The following is a 14,418-nucleotide window of genomic DNA, read 5'->3' on the forward strand; positions in this document are numbered from 1 at the left end:
ATAAGCTTCCGAAGATGGACACTTCACTTTACGAGATACCTGCGACCCTATCGCTTCGTTAACGATTAGAACTCTCACGTTCAGTGTGATAAAACAGTAAAAATAAGTCCTAAGGTATTTGCAGGCTGACTGGGACGCTTTATCCTATGGGCCTGAAATTCCTTAAATTACGTAAGGGTAATTTTCTCGATTTCTCACCCTTCCCCAGTATAAGAATTTGTAAGATTTTATGTTCCACCCCCACCCCCCCCCGTTTCTTACGTATCTAATATTTCTTACAATGCATTTTTTCAGTTATTAAAAATCCTTTAACACGTTGACTGCCACGTCACCCGTATTCGGGTGACAGTAAAGTTTCTGATCGGGCCGCGTCACCCGTATCGGGGTGACGCTTATTTGACTACTTGCGCAGAACATTCGTATGTGATTGAAAAGATATTTCGCAGAGGCAGTAACAAAACTATTGAATATTAATTAATATAAACTATATTTATTAATATAACTTAAATTTATAATAGAATACTTTTTAGTATAAACTATTGTTATAAAAGTAATACGAAAATGGTAGAGATGGTAAAAAAGAAAATGGTATTAGGGTAGAGATTTTAAGTTATACCGCTCGTTACTCGGCAAAGAGTCAAACTGGTCTCCTGTACAGTGGCGAGATGAGAAACAAATGCGAAGTAACGAAAATAAATGACCGAGAATGATACCATGGAAACAAACGGGGCGGGAGGTTATTCTTGCGACAATCGTCGATTCGCATTTTTAAATATCGGTGGGAATACCCAGTAGAATACGCTTCGTACAGCGGTACTCGTGGCCTGAAGAAGATTTCACTGTAAACGCGCGCGGCAGTCAACGTGTACAAAGTTTTTATTTATTTAGATTTAACTCGGTTTCGCGTGTACGATGAAACATTGTTTTCTAGGCTAGTCAAATTGGAAATTAGATTAAAGGAATATTACGTAAGAAGCTAGCTGACTCCTTCTCCCCCCTTTGTAAGAAAACGTAAGAAATTCGCGAGCCCCTCCCCAGAAAGCCTTACACAATTTAAAGACGACCCCTTACTGTTATCCAAAATATATGCTGTACTGTTATAAATTATCCAGTTTCCCACCGAATGTTTCTGCAATTAAATATCTCCCTTCACGAGTAATATAAAATCACTGCGATTAAACGCCCATATTGCGCTGATCTACTTATATTCTCAAAAATTAATTCCATCTGTCCCGAAGGAGTCACGCGGACCAATCACTGAAATCGTGGGCGGTAAGGTTTGATCGACCCTAAACAAATTTTCTTCAAGGCAATAGATTAAAGCGCGTCATTTACACCTATTCTCGATCCGTTCGCGTGCTACTCGCGCTGGCGCGCACACCAGAAGTCGGGACAACGTTTACTTATCTCCCTGGCGGAGCAACAAAACGTCTGCACGCGGGGGTGGAGGCGACGACGATAGTTCGGATGCTCGTCGCTAAGACGCGTTTATCCTCGTGGGAAAGAGGGGCATCCGGGCGGATACGTCCCCCCCTGAAACTTCTGCCGTACTCACCTAGTAGCCAGATCCCGGTGCACGAAGTTCAGATTCTCCAGGTACCGCATGCCCGACGCGATCTGGGCCGCCATGTAGATGAGACAGTTGAAACTGAAACGAGGAAACGGCATCAGTCGCGGGGTAGGGCGAAGTTAAGAGCGAGGGCCGCAGCTTTTCGAGAGGGCGACGGGGGCGGGCGGGCTCGGGGAGAGCTGGCCGGGGCGCGCGAGGATCTGGTGACTGCGCGCCGACGCCGCGTCGCTCACGATTAATAAACGCTTCAAACTCCGGTCTGCGAGAGAAACTTATTGGCTGTTAACTTCGCGACGCCTTGCCACAGCGGATGAAACTAAATCTCGAGCCTCGCGGGGGAATTATGGCGAGGATTCTGCGCGACTGATTAATTTTACTGCGCTACTTGCAAACGAGACCCCTCGAGGTCCGCGCCCGAGGTGCGCTCCGCGTCCACGGGGACTGCTCGCGGGAATCATTGAAACTCGGTGGAAAGGAGCTTTCCTATCTTCGGGAGAGGCGATGACACCCTTCGTCGAATATCGTGGATGATTAATCACCTGAGCGTTTTCACGCCGATCGGCATGGAGTGGGCGTCCTCGGCGGTGATATGCGTCTTGAGGAATTGACAGAGGTCGCCGTGCTCCAGGTACTCCATCACCACGCAGTATGGCTCCTCGCGGCAACAGGCGCCCAAGACTCTGGCGATGTTGCGGTCCTCCAGAGCGGCCAGGATCCTCACGTCTCTTTGGAAGTCCAATCTAAAGAAATTCGTCAAGCTTATTCACAGGTAATCGTCCATTCGGGGAACTGAAGTAAATTCAAGTCCTATTGGTCGAGCAATCCAATCGCGTTTCTCTATTTTTCCCTGCGTAATCAAGCCGCGGCAGTTCCACCGAATTGCCGCGAATTTCAGCGAATTTCCATTCCGTACACAGGACAGGAGACTTTCTAAACGACACGGAGCGCCGTACACGGAATCGGATTTCGCATCGACGCGAGGGAACCGGGCCGGGGATCGTTAAGGGGAATGGACTGTCGCCCAGGGCCCGACTGTGTCCATTTCGCGAAATAACCGTAAGATTTTCGAACAAAGTTCGGGCAGTTTCGTTTGCATGCCCGCGCGAATTAAACGACTCGAGCCCTCCGATTAGTCTGGCCCGCGACGTACGTACGTACGTACCTACTTGCCGCGTAAATGAAACTCGGTTCACCAGCAGCGTACGTGCACACGTACGAGTAACGGGAGGGGTTGCCGCGCCGCAACATCAGTTACTTCTTGCTTACTTACGATCGACTTGGTAATGGCACTCTCGCGTGATAGCTTAATGCGATCGTTAACAAAACTACGCGGTGGCTGGTATCGATTCCCTGTAAACTGCGAATCCCGGTGCGTGCCGTCGCCGCGGCGGCATCTTCGAGGCGCGTGGGCGAGAGCCACGGCCTTCGCGGGGCTGAATCGTATGTAAAATAGTAAGTTTCTACGTTGCTCTCTGCAAGGTGGATCCAGTTAACAGGTTCGCTGCTTGGGACACTGGGTGTGGACCGATACAGCCTGGGTTGTGTGGACACTCTGTAGCGTCGTGTAAGAGGGACCAGGATCAACAAGGTGGATAGTAGGTACTGACAAGGGAACATATCGAAGTGATAATCGCCGATTTTGTTCTTGCAAAAATATTTGACAGGTATTTTTTTATCGGCTGACATTCGTGTGGAAGGGGTGAAAACGTCCCTCGAAGTTGAGGGCGAGAAACATCTTTGATCGAATTTCTTGGAAGCTACTAGAGCTGTGATGGCGAATCCAATTTAGAAGTGGGTTAAATTTCGTTCATTATTTTTTTTTAATACTTGCCTGGGAGTCAGTAACAAGGAAACATATCGAACCCGAAAATTCTGATTGTAATGAAGCACCGTACGATTGTAGAGCATGTCGGAGTATGTAAGAAACGATTTTTTTTCTGCGGAAAAACACTCTGAGGGGGTGAAATCAGCCCCCAAATTTTCAGCGTTTTTCGAGTATAACTTTGTAACGGTGCGAGGTAGAAGAAAACCGTAAATGGACAAAATGTTCAGTGTTTGATGCCGTATAACGCGGTGCAAAAGAAATGTTTGTACGTCCAACAATTTATAAATAAATTAAAATTTTCGTTATTTTACATATAATTTCTAACCGCGAGGGTTGGGGACGATCTTTTTCCGTGTAAAAGTTATAATTCGCAATGGTTTACTAAAATGTAAAAGGAAAAAATTTTGGTTCATTTGTTTATTTGTTTACAAAAATTTTCCGCCTTTGTCCATATTACTACCATCTGCCACTTGACGATCCAGGATTTCGATGAAACTTGGTATACAAGCACACCATTTGGAACTATTCGACAAGTATTTGTCTGTATCGGCGGAAATTCATGTTTACAGGGTGAAACTACTCCCTCAAGATTTAGGGGTGGGAACCTTCTAAAGCGTATAACCGAAAAAGTAATAGACATAGAGAGAAATGTTAAATACAAAAATTACCTGAATTTTTATGAGGAATAATATAATTTACAGTTAATAAATGAAATTTTAATTGCTATTTGTTAATTCCCAAAACAATTTAATTGTGCCTAACACTGCTCGAAATAGTATTGTATTTGATTCTTTCTTACCTTGGTATAAATACATTTTACGCGTACTTAATACATTTTACGGCTACTGTGCCGCCACCTAGGATTTCGTTCCCGTTGCACTCCCGTTATATTATTCCTCATAAAAATTCAAGTAATTTTTGTATTTAACATTTCTTTCTATGTCTATTACTTTTTCGGAAAATTTTTGTAAACAAATAAACAAATGAACCAAAATTTTTTCCTTTTACATTTTAGTCAACCATTGCGAATTATAACTTTTACACGGAAAAAGATCGTCCCCAACCCTCACGGTTATTAAAGTTATACTCGAAAAACGAAAAATCGCTGAAAATTTCCTTGTAAGTCAGTGGCGTCACTTGAAAAGTAACAGGAAAACTTGATTCAAAAATAAGTTTATAAAAATCAACGCGTGGGTTATTTAAAAAGCCTTCGTGGGCCAGAGTCTGACCCGCGAGTCATAGGTTCTCCACCACTGTACTAGAGCTAAGTAGGAGAATAGTGTAAATGGCAAAATTGTGTATTTCTAATAAGCAACGCAGCTGTGCAAAGAAATGCCAGAAAAATCCGATTGTATAAATAATACATTAGAGAAAAAAAAACGGAATTCGACGATTGGCAATAACAAAAAATACCTGTCAAATATTTTTCCCTATTCCGCGAATCTGCAGCGTCTCATCAAAATCGGCACGCGGGAGTTCGATACGCTCCCTTGCAAGAGGTCCAGGAGTCAACGAACTGTGAACACGTGAATCACAAATTCTCAACCGCGTTTCGAGCCGCTTTATCGCGTCGGCGATGTCGCCGAGCGTTCGGCGATCCCTATCGTTCCATCAGTTCCGCCAGCGCGATCTTCGTTACCGTGGATACCCGCGGCGTAATTAATTTTTCTAATGAATATTCATGCGCGCGGCACAAGGCGAGCCGAGGAGCGCAAAGTCCTTCTCCACCAACGGAATTAAAGTGACGCAATTTGGGTTAGTCAAACGTTTGTCGCGTCCGTTGCAATATTGACAGATGAAACAGAGCGCGGAGCTTGGAACGGACCTAAATGTACGATTTCAATTACGCCTCGTAATTTTTTAATCACATCCCCGTTAATCCAATTAATCGAATGGAAAAGTCTCTCCGGCAGTTTTCCGTACCGATAATACCACCGCCGTGTAATTGTGTCGTCGTTTCGCGTTGCGAGATTAAAATTACACAAACACTCCGGCAAAATCAACGCTCTCCAAGATCAAAGCCAGAGACTACAATTTACCTGTATTTATGCCCGGAGAAACATTACTCAAATCTGACCGAGGCTTATTGGCATTATTTTGAAAGAAGTACGTGAAAAAAAATCAATCTATACTCGTGGCTTGTGCAAAGTTGCACACGTCCGCAAGAGGGGTGAAACGAGCCGTAATTCGAGGAATCGCGTCTTTGTCCTTGCGAGAGGATCTCGTGGACGCGTTAGATGCACGAGGTGGAAAAGGACACGGGGAAATGGAGCAAGCCCCGGCTACGATAGGGCTGCGATAAGTCATCCTCTCGGCGGGGGACTTGTTGCGTGAGCAAAGACGCCGTGGAGCCGTGGAAACACCACCGATCGGATCGTTTCGGTTTTTATTTATGACGGTGCGTGAGGCTCGGATACACCGATATTTACACAAATCACGATAAAGCGTTGCGGGCGGGGGCGCATTAACAGAAACGATCGTTCTGCGTGATAAATCGTGAACCATCGGCTTTTGGGAAGCGCTACGGGGGAGTTCCGAAATCTATCGGGTCCATAGCGCATGAGGTCTGTGGGAACCGCTACACTGCCGATTCCCGCCGTCATACTGGTAAGTAATTGGTGAAAGTAACATCGGTTTAGAACTCTAAACTTAGAGGTATTATACACTGTACAATAACGTGTCAAGCTGTGCCTAACCACACGCTCTGTCGCGTCGGAATACCCTGTAATCTAATTATCATCGGCGCCAACTAATTATTGAAAGATGAAAGAAGCGAGATCCGTGTTCCCGACAGTGGAGCTTTCCTTGGAGACAACTCTCGGTTCTCATTGAGAAAGGCATCAGATAACTCAGTCGCGCCCGACTAAATGAAGGCTCTCGCTCAGAAAAGTCTCCGCTACGATGTCCGATGGACGTCGTCGATTTTCGTCGGAAGAAAGCTTTGTCATCTGCTCCGCCAGATTCGCTGCCCGCCGTCCTCTCCGCCTCAACCTCCCCCCCGATCCGCTGTTTCGCGTCGCCACGAAACGCGGCGAACTCCCGATACCCTATCTCTCCCTGGTCATTGTATGCAAATCTATTCCATTCGTGGAATCGGGCTGGCCTTTTTCTGATGTCTAGCTTGATAGCCGCGAGAACGATCGTCCTCGCTGGTGTATCTGGACGTTTCGCCGCGGTGGGGTTTCCTCTATAAACGACAAGCGGCATGCTTGCAGGGGAGCCGTGGCCTCGCTTTCGGAAGAAACCGGGACACGGTTTCGGGAAGAACCTGCGCTATGAATTTTATACACAGAAGGAGAGCCACTCGGAGTGGGCGGCCTTTTCGGCGTGGTTTGCAGCGCCTTGTATCATGACCCGAAGGTACTTTTTTTTCTCGGGGTTAGCGAAATAGATTGGATTCCGTTGCACTTTGCTGCATAGCCACTGCAGGCTTCGCATAAAGCTTGGAGGCCCGGCTCGAAACGCTCGGCATTTGCCGAATAAGCGCATAGTGTGGAGATATACGCGAATACTTTGGAATACAGTTAATCGAATACCGAATGAGTGGTTCATAATTTAATTGAAGCTATTAAAAGAGTTAAGTAACTGGGGAACAGGGTGAAATATTCTCCAACTGCTATTTGTCGATCGAAGCTAATTCTTGAATCGGACCTAAGCACTGATGTTGTTTCCAAATAATTGGTTCGCGTTTCGGAGGCCCGCGATGAGCAAACAGCGGAACGAATCTTGCGTAAAATCAGGTCCCGCGTAATCGAGCGTTCCCCGCCGGTTGTAAAATGTTTATCGGCAGATACGGGGATGGAACGAGTCGGCGGAAGTGCCGGTGGCTCGATCGAGCGTTGTAACAACGAAACGGAATGCAAATTGCGCGGGGAATGCAGTTGCGCTCGGCTGTATACTCACTTTTCCTTCTCGCTGGCTTCTGGTAGTAAAAATTTGACGGCCACGAGACGCTTGCCGACGCTGCTCGTCGTCCCGTACTCCGGGATCCCCTCAGCCTCCGCTACGTACACCTGTACACGGGCATAATTTGTTTGCGTTACATGAAAATTGTTTTGCACCGTGGTCCAGGCGAATGATGAAAAATTCGCCTGACAAGCGGTCGACCTGCGTTTGCTACAGGACCGAGAGTCCAGGAACCGGGAGGCTCGTTAAAGTCATATAAATTCGTCTAACGAGAATGGATGATCCCTGGATTCGATTATACGACGCTCGCGAATTTATACCGCAACTCTCGCCTGAGATAGATATTTTTTTTCAGCACCTGTGCTGGCGGGGAGTCGAACAGGAAGCTGGATGAACGATTAACGCGCACGGATGTGCATGTATGTAGCTATATGTATTCAATGCACGCGATGATATCGCTGTGGCTTGAAGTTTCGCAATTTTTTGTTGGTTCCAGAACGATGAATGTGTGAGTAGATTGCGAGGCAACGATTAACAGGTTCACAGTCTCCCAGGCCGTACAATGGTTCTACCGTGGTTTAGAGCAGAGGTGGGCGAATAACGAATTAAAGTTAAAGAAATTATTCGTCATGTGTCGGATAAAGATAAACCGGATAACTTTAGCTTTAAATTTAACTTTGCAACTTTAACTTTGCAACTTTATCTTTGCAACTTTAACTTTGCAACTTTAACTTTGCAACTTTAACTTTGCAACTTTAACTATGCAACTTTAACTTTGCAACTTTATCTTTGCAACTTTATCTTTGCAACTTTAACTATGCAACTTTAACTTTGCAACTTTAACTTTGCAACTTTAACTTTGCAACTTTAACTTTGCAACTTTAACTTTGCAACTTTAACTTTGCAACTTTAACTTTGCAACTTTAACTTTGCAACTTTAACTTTGCAACTTTAACTTTGCAACTTTAACTTTGCAACTTTAACTTTGCAACTTTAACTTTGCAACTTTAACTTTGCAACTTTAACTTTGCAACTTTAACTATGCAACTTTAACTTTGCAACTTTAACTTTGCAACTTTAACTTTGCAACTTTAACTTTGCAACTGTAACTTTGCAACTTTAACTTTAACGCTAACTTTAACGCGCCAGGCCTCGACGCTTCAACTCCCCGCTCCTCGGTGTTAAGTTAAAGTTCGTAACTTTATTCGACGCTGAAGCTGAAACGCCGAATAAAGAAATAACTATATTCGTGGAATAAATTCTCGTTGAATAAAGTTAACCCGGATTGTTCGAGCCTCCACTATCGAATACAGTTACATCAACTATAATTTGATCCGTTATTTAAATAATTTTTTATTTAATTAATACCCAACTCTGGTATAGAGTGCCTACCTAAATAGGTACCTATAGAATTGCCCAATGCGACGCATGGACCGTTATCATTGACATTCTTCAGAATAAGCACCTATGCTATACAGCATTTATCTATAAACAGTCTATAAAACGAGGTCTACGATGTAATGCACAGTGCTTAGAAAAGAAAGCAGCGTATACGTCGCTACGAGAAACTTTCTCTCCCCGACCGTGTTTACGCAACCACGCTTAGGGGCCCATACAGTGAACGTGTTAATTTCACGTTTCGTGGATGCTGGAGATTTCGGCAATGTGCGTTGGTCCCGAAGTCGCGATCGCGCGGTAGATGCAGATGCAGGCCCGTGCTGACGCGGCCGAATCGCGGGCGGCTCGTCTGCTTGCTCGGTCATTAACGGCATGCCGTCGCGTCGTCCGGACAGGAAACAAAAGGGAATTATTAGCCGCTCTAACGCGTTCTAAACTGATTATCCTCGACGAGGCCAGACGAGGCGCTATTGTGACGGGAAGAATAACAGGGCGGGCACTTCGTTAATCGACGTATTGTTGCGCGCAGCCGGTGGCGAATTGCCCGCGTACAGCCAACAAACGGATTGATTTCTCTGTCGTCGTTCACACCGCCACGCCGCGCAAGGAGAGGCCCGCCACGCGCACACCGGGGTCGGGGATCGGCGACGACGATGCCTTTCTACCGGCTGCACAGTTGCAGTTCGTTGCAGTGTCGGCTGTTTGTAATTTAATCCCTCTGCAGCTCGATGGCATTTCACCGGGTGTTTCCGGCGCTCCGCATCGGTCGAGGGTAAAGCCGCGCGGAGGTAGCAGCAAGTGTATTATGATAATGTTACGGGAGCGCGCGGAGATGCATGGTTCAGTTGACCAGGATAATGTGATGATTACATTAAAATAATATCGGCTTTTCGGTCGCCGCAATTGACCATTCTGTGACCGCGCGGTGAACGATGTGTGACGAGCGCGATGCTAAGAGAGGGTGGTTGCGCGCGACGAGACTCGAAGGTGCAGAATATTTGCTATTCTACTATGGAATGATCGGTACCGCGAATTGGCTACACAGTCCACATACCTACGCGGTATCGAAGTAAGCAACGGTTGCGGCTCTCTAAAAGGGGGTAATAACAGAAATCCAGCGCGGGGTAATTCGTCCTGAAAGTGGACGCGACGAATCGCCAAGCCGTGGTACTCGGCCAGCGCGTCTAATTTATAATAGATACATGGTCGGGCGTAATAACAATGTCGTTACCGTTCCGAAGGCCCCTTCGGCGAGTTTCGAGAGCATGCGGAGGCGATGCCGTGGGAAGAGCGGGACGCTCGTCTGCTCGAGACGTCTCTTCAGGGCCGAAAGTACCTCCTGCTGAGTCGGCGACTGAAACAGAAAAGAACAATGCATCGTCCCGTGGTATCTGCCGATAATCCACGATCTACGATCACGCTAACCACGCGCCACGAGCGTGGGGGTATTAAAGGGGTGCCGCGGAGGGCGGTCTCCGGATGAATTATTCGTCGGACCTCGGTCCCGTAAATTCGCCGTGATCTATTACGCGATCCCGACAGACTTACAATAATTTAAGTGGCAGAGCTACTCCTATAAATTCAGACCGGTCTCTTCACGCGAAATCTCTCCACCGTCGTAGCTAAATTCCGTCCTTCGTCGTACCTTCGGGCTTCCTGGTTTGTTTGCAAGAAGTCTTTGAATATTTGTCGATGAAAATGGCTGCGTTGCCACGTACGCGTAATTTAATAATACTCGTTGCTTGGTCGTCGATGATATTCCCCGCTATTCCATTTGTCCCAGCATTTTCATTGGGCCGAGCGAGATGGAATAGAAAAAAAAAAGGAGCCCAGCGTTGCGACGAGGGGCGACCGAAAGGGCCAGTCGAACGTGACGGGTATAACATTCGGCCCGAGTCCATTGTAAAGCTGCGCGGAGCTACCGATAACCCCGGCGCGTTTTCGGAGAGCGCCCGTTTCGGTCTAATGACGGATCACGCGGGGGAGGGACAATGATTGGCGTCGCTACGATGCGTCAAGGCCAGGCCCGACGAAATGTTTTGACTGTTTCGAGTGGAGCTGTCGGGCGTCCATCACGCGCAGACGACACGCGACGTAGGCGACCACTTTCGGACGCATTGTGTTCGAATCAATCTGTTCGCACGCCGGGGCTGGCGCGGGGTCCCTCCGTCCGATGGATGCAAGCGCGTCTTTGCAGCCAGAAGAGATCAGGCCACCGCTGGGGGATCGATCATCCTGTCATATGGACGCCTGAGAACCTTCCATTCCCGCGCTCGCAGGAGACAGCACATTTTCGAATATTAGGCTTAGGGAGAAGGAATCCGACGGCGCGTCTGAATAGCTCTTTGATAGCTGGAAGAGGCAGTAAAAGGGAGAGGAGGGACACGTTTCGATCCGAGCCTCTCCTAGTGGACTCCTCGATAAGGCTACCTACATAGGTAGACTTGCGCCTTTAGACGCGGGGACATTCGATATTGGGCCGAAGGATCTGTGCGAAGGAATCGGCGGCTAGACGAAAACTTGAGGGAATAGAAATTGATGGGAAGGCCTCTGGTGGCGAGCACGGCGCTGTCTCAAGTAGAAGTTATCCGGCGATCGAGGGATTTGGGACAAAACCCTCGGCCTATTCTTCATCTCCTTGCAATTTTCTGAACTGGGACTCGCCCGCGCGGCATCCCCTTTTAATTTCCACGTTAACTCCGCCGTTTGATTTCAAGGCGACGAATCCGCCCGCACCGTCCATTTCTTCCTGTTTTATACGCCAAAGACGCGGACGTGAATTTCGATGGCAGCCGCGGTTCAATATCCGCTGGGGGGGACGTACAACGCCGAGGCGGATATTCCCAAAAAAATACGTTGTCCCGTCGGCGTGCCCGTTGTGTGCGCGCTGGAAGATATAAATCACCGACGTGCTACAAATTCGGCGGGGCGTATTTTTATTCCGGCAGATCGTGGCGGCGCGATTTAGGCGCAGGTTGCCGAATCAACCACCCCCGCCAGCGTAATATTTCTGCGATGTCGGCACGCGCGGCGACAGAGACGGGAGCAGGCGCAAAGGGACGAAGGACGAGAGTGAAACGGAGAGAGAGAGAGAGAGAGGGGAGATAGGATTGCAAACGTGATTACACGCCGCGCTTTCTCTCCGCAATTAACAGAACGAACTGGTCCGGAAGCCACCGGACCGCGTAATGATGATACATTCCACGAGGGTTGCTGCGAGGCTATCCGCGAAAGGGTTCGACGCATCCCCGTTGACGGCAGTTCGTTTATACGTCGGCGAACCGATCAATCGAATGACTCTGCAGATCGCGCGGAAACGTTCACGAATACGCGATACTTTAGTTGCTTCACGGCGAATAAGCCCCCCTAGGTTACTTCGTAGGCATTAACGGCGGTGGGAACCGAGGGGTTGAAATGGTAAATGATGTATGTACAGTTGTACAGTGTCGGAAGTGAAAATTTTCAGTATTTTCCTTTTAACCACACCGACGTTGGAATACTTATGATCTGGGTTCGCTCTTGCGTCAGCTCTGGAACAGTGTTCCCCAATCTTTTTTCAGCCGCGATCCCCTTTTATAGTAGGTATACAAATAACCCGCGAACCCCTCCCCATATAAGACATAATAAATTAAATAACGTGAAGAAAACAGATTAAAAATAGGTATTTAGGAATGTAATTCTAACTTAATAATATTAACAAAAAAAAAAAAACCGTGGCGACCCTTTAGAAAATACTTTGCAACCCATCCTTTGAGAATCACTGCTGTAGAAATTAAAATATATGATTATAGAACCTGCAGCGTTTATCGCCGTATTCACCCTGGAATTCACGTCCTTTTCCACTACAAATATAATTTTTCATTTCTTTGGTACGTAGGCACATCGTTTACCATTTTTCAACCCCTACAATTACGACGAGTAGGTAGCTCTCTTGATATCGACGGAATAATGTTTGGAAGGGAGAGTCGTTGACTCTTTGCACGCGGTGCATGTTTTTACGGAATGTTGTTAATATTGGCTGTTACCCTTTAGTATAATATGCCCGAAAGTATCGTTGCCCCACGGTTACAACGTACGAGGGAACATTTTACTGGCTGCCTTTTACGAAGTATGCATAAACTTTGGCGGAAGCTCGAGCGTCGCGAGTGAAGTATCGATGCAGCGTTGTTATTACGGGCCGTAAGCTATCGCCGTAGTCGATACATTGCACGAGATTATTAGCCAATTCGAAAGAAGCACTCGCGTTATCGATCCGACGCTCTCATATTGACCTTTAGTCGCGATCCGGTGATTTTTTATGCGAAAAGAGAGCCCTGGGGAGCGTCTCGCGCGTTTGACGTCGATGGTGCGTACGGTTCCTCCACTTATTCTTCTTCCTTTTTTCCCTTTCTCCCTTCCCTATTCACTGGCGCCCCCCGTCCCTCCCCCGCGCGTTCGCTCGCGTTGCTCCGGTATTCCGGATACGAGGCACGTTATACTGTACCCACGGGAGGTATATCTAACCCCCCCCAAATGGTCTGCACTCGTTCCGCCATATTGATTTAAATTATTAATTGCGAACTTTCCCTCGACGAATGGACCGCGAGTTTCATGGAAACCGGTAGGAATACAAGTACATTCGACCAAGGGTGGCCATTGTTTATAGATCCAGCCGCGATAACTTCGTTGAATTTCTGCACTTTTGGCTCTCACTACTTTGTCCCCGATTCAGCGGTGCCGGTATTCGTTTCGGTGCCATTTCGCCGTGCGAAGCTACGCGAAATGTAGTCAGACTTTGCGCGCACAGGGACTCGCGGTAGCCGCTTTTATGGATTACAATAGTCGAAAGTATTTTTTAAGGTATTGAACGTAGTAAGATTTGAAGGGAGAAATGATTGACTCGTACCACTTACAGCGCGGACATGCAGAGCGCGAGGAGAAGGGGAAGCGCACCGTCCGTTGTCAGACATCGTTGGACCGGGTATGATAGGAAGTGTATTCGAATAGTATTTTGGGAAACATTTCCAGCACAAAGCTACTCAGTGTTAGATTAATAGGGACTTTAGAAATACATATGTGACAATCCGGGGACTTTGCTGTGTTAATTTGAAAGAGCGTATCTGGTTAAAAGTTGGTTCTGACAAGGAGAGTATTTTAGGTGTCCGCCTCCGATCATTTTGATTTTTGGATATGTTATAGACGACCGAAAAATAAGAAATACGTGTTTTTTATTTTTCCCCGTTTTCATATTTGGGGGGTGAAAACTGCGTTCAAAGTTAGAGTTGAAAAATCATTTTTGTGGATTTTTGAAAATCTGGTGACTCAGTCATATTTCGCATTCAAAGACACAAAATTCGTCCATTGACACTATTCCCCTATCTCTAATAGTTCTCGAGATATTCTACAAAAATGATTTTTCAACCCTAACTTTGAACGCAGTTTCCATCCTCCCAAATATGAAAACGGGGGGAAATAAAAAAACACGTATTTCTTATTTTTCGGTCCTCTATAACATATCCAAAAATCAAAATGATCGGAGGCGGAGACCTAAAATACTCTCCTTGCGAGATAAATGAGTTTTAGTACTTTGTGTCGTACCCATCGGTATTATATATAAATCGAATTAGGTTAAATATTAAATCTGCATAGAAAGGTATCTACATATGTGTGACAATCCCGTAAAATATTTCAATAAACTCCACAGGAGACTTTGGTAAATGCATACGCCCAAAATCAGGCA

General features: G+C 46.7%; 1 protein-coding gene across 1 annotated transcript in view; it reads right to left on the reverse strand.

Moving 5' to 3' along the window:
• The window catches only part of LOC143376470 (discoidin domain-containing receptor 2), a 165,017-nt gene that overhangs the window by 12,058 nt on the left and 138,541 nt on the right, over positions 1 to 14,418 (reverse strand). The window contains exons 11-14 of the mRNA XM_076826870.1: positions 9,931 to 10,053; positions 7,299 to 7,408; positions 2,110 to 2,310; positions 1,556 to 1,648 (exon numbers count right to left, since the gene is read on the reverse strand). Of these exons, the coding sequence (XP_076682985.1) occupies positions 1,556 to 1,648; positions 2,110 to 2,310; positions 7,299 to 7,408; positions 9,931 to 10,053 (527 nt within the window). The remainder of the gene's footprint in view (positions 1 to 1,555; positions 1,649 to 2,109; positions 2,311 to 7,298; positions 7,409 to 9,930; positions 10,054 to 14,418) is intronic.

Source organism: Andrena cerasifolii, chromosome 1, assembly GCF_050908995.1.
Source record: "Andrena cerasifolii isolate SP2316 chromosome 1, iyAndCera1_principal, whole genome shotgun sequence".
Taxonomy (NCBI): Eukaryota; Metazoa; Arthropoda; class Insecta; order Hymenoptera; family Andrenidae; genus Andrena; species Andrena cerasifolii.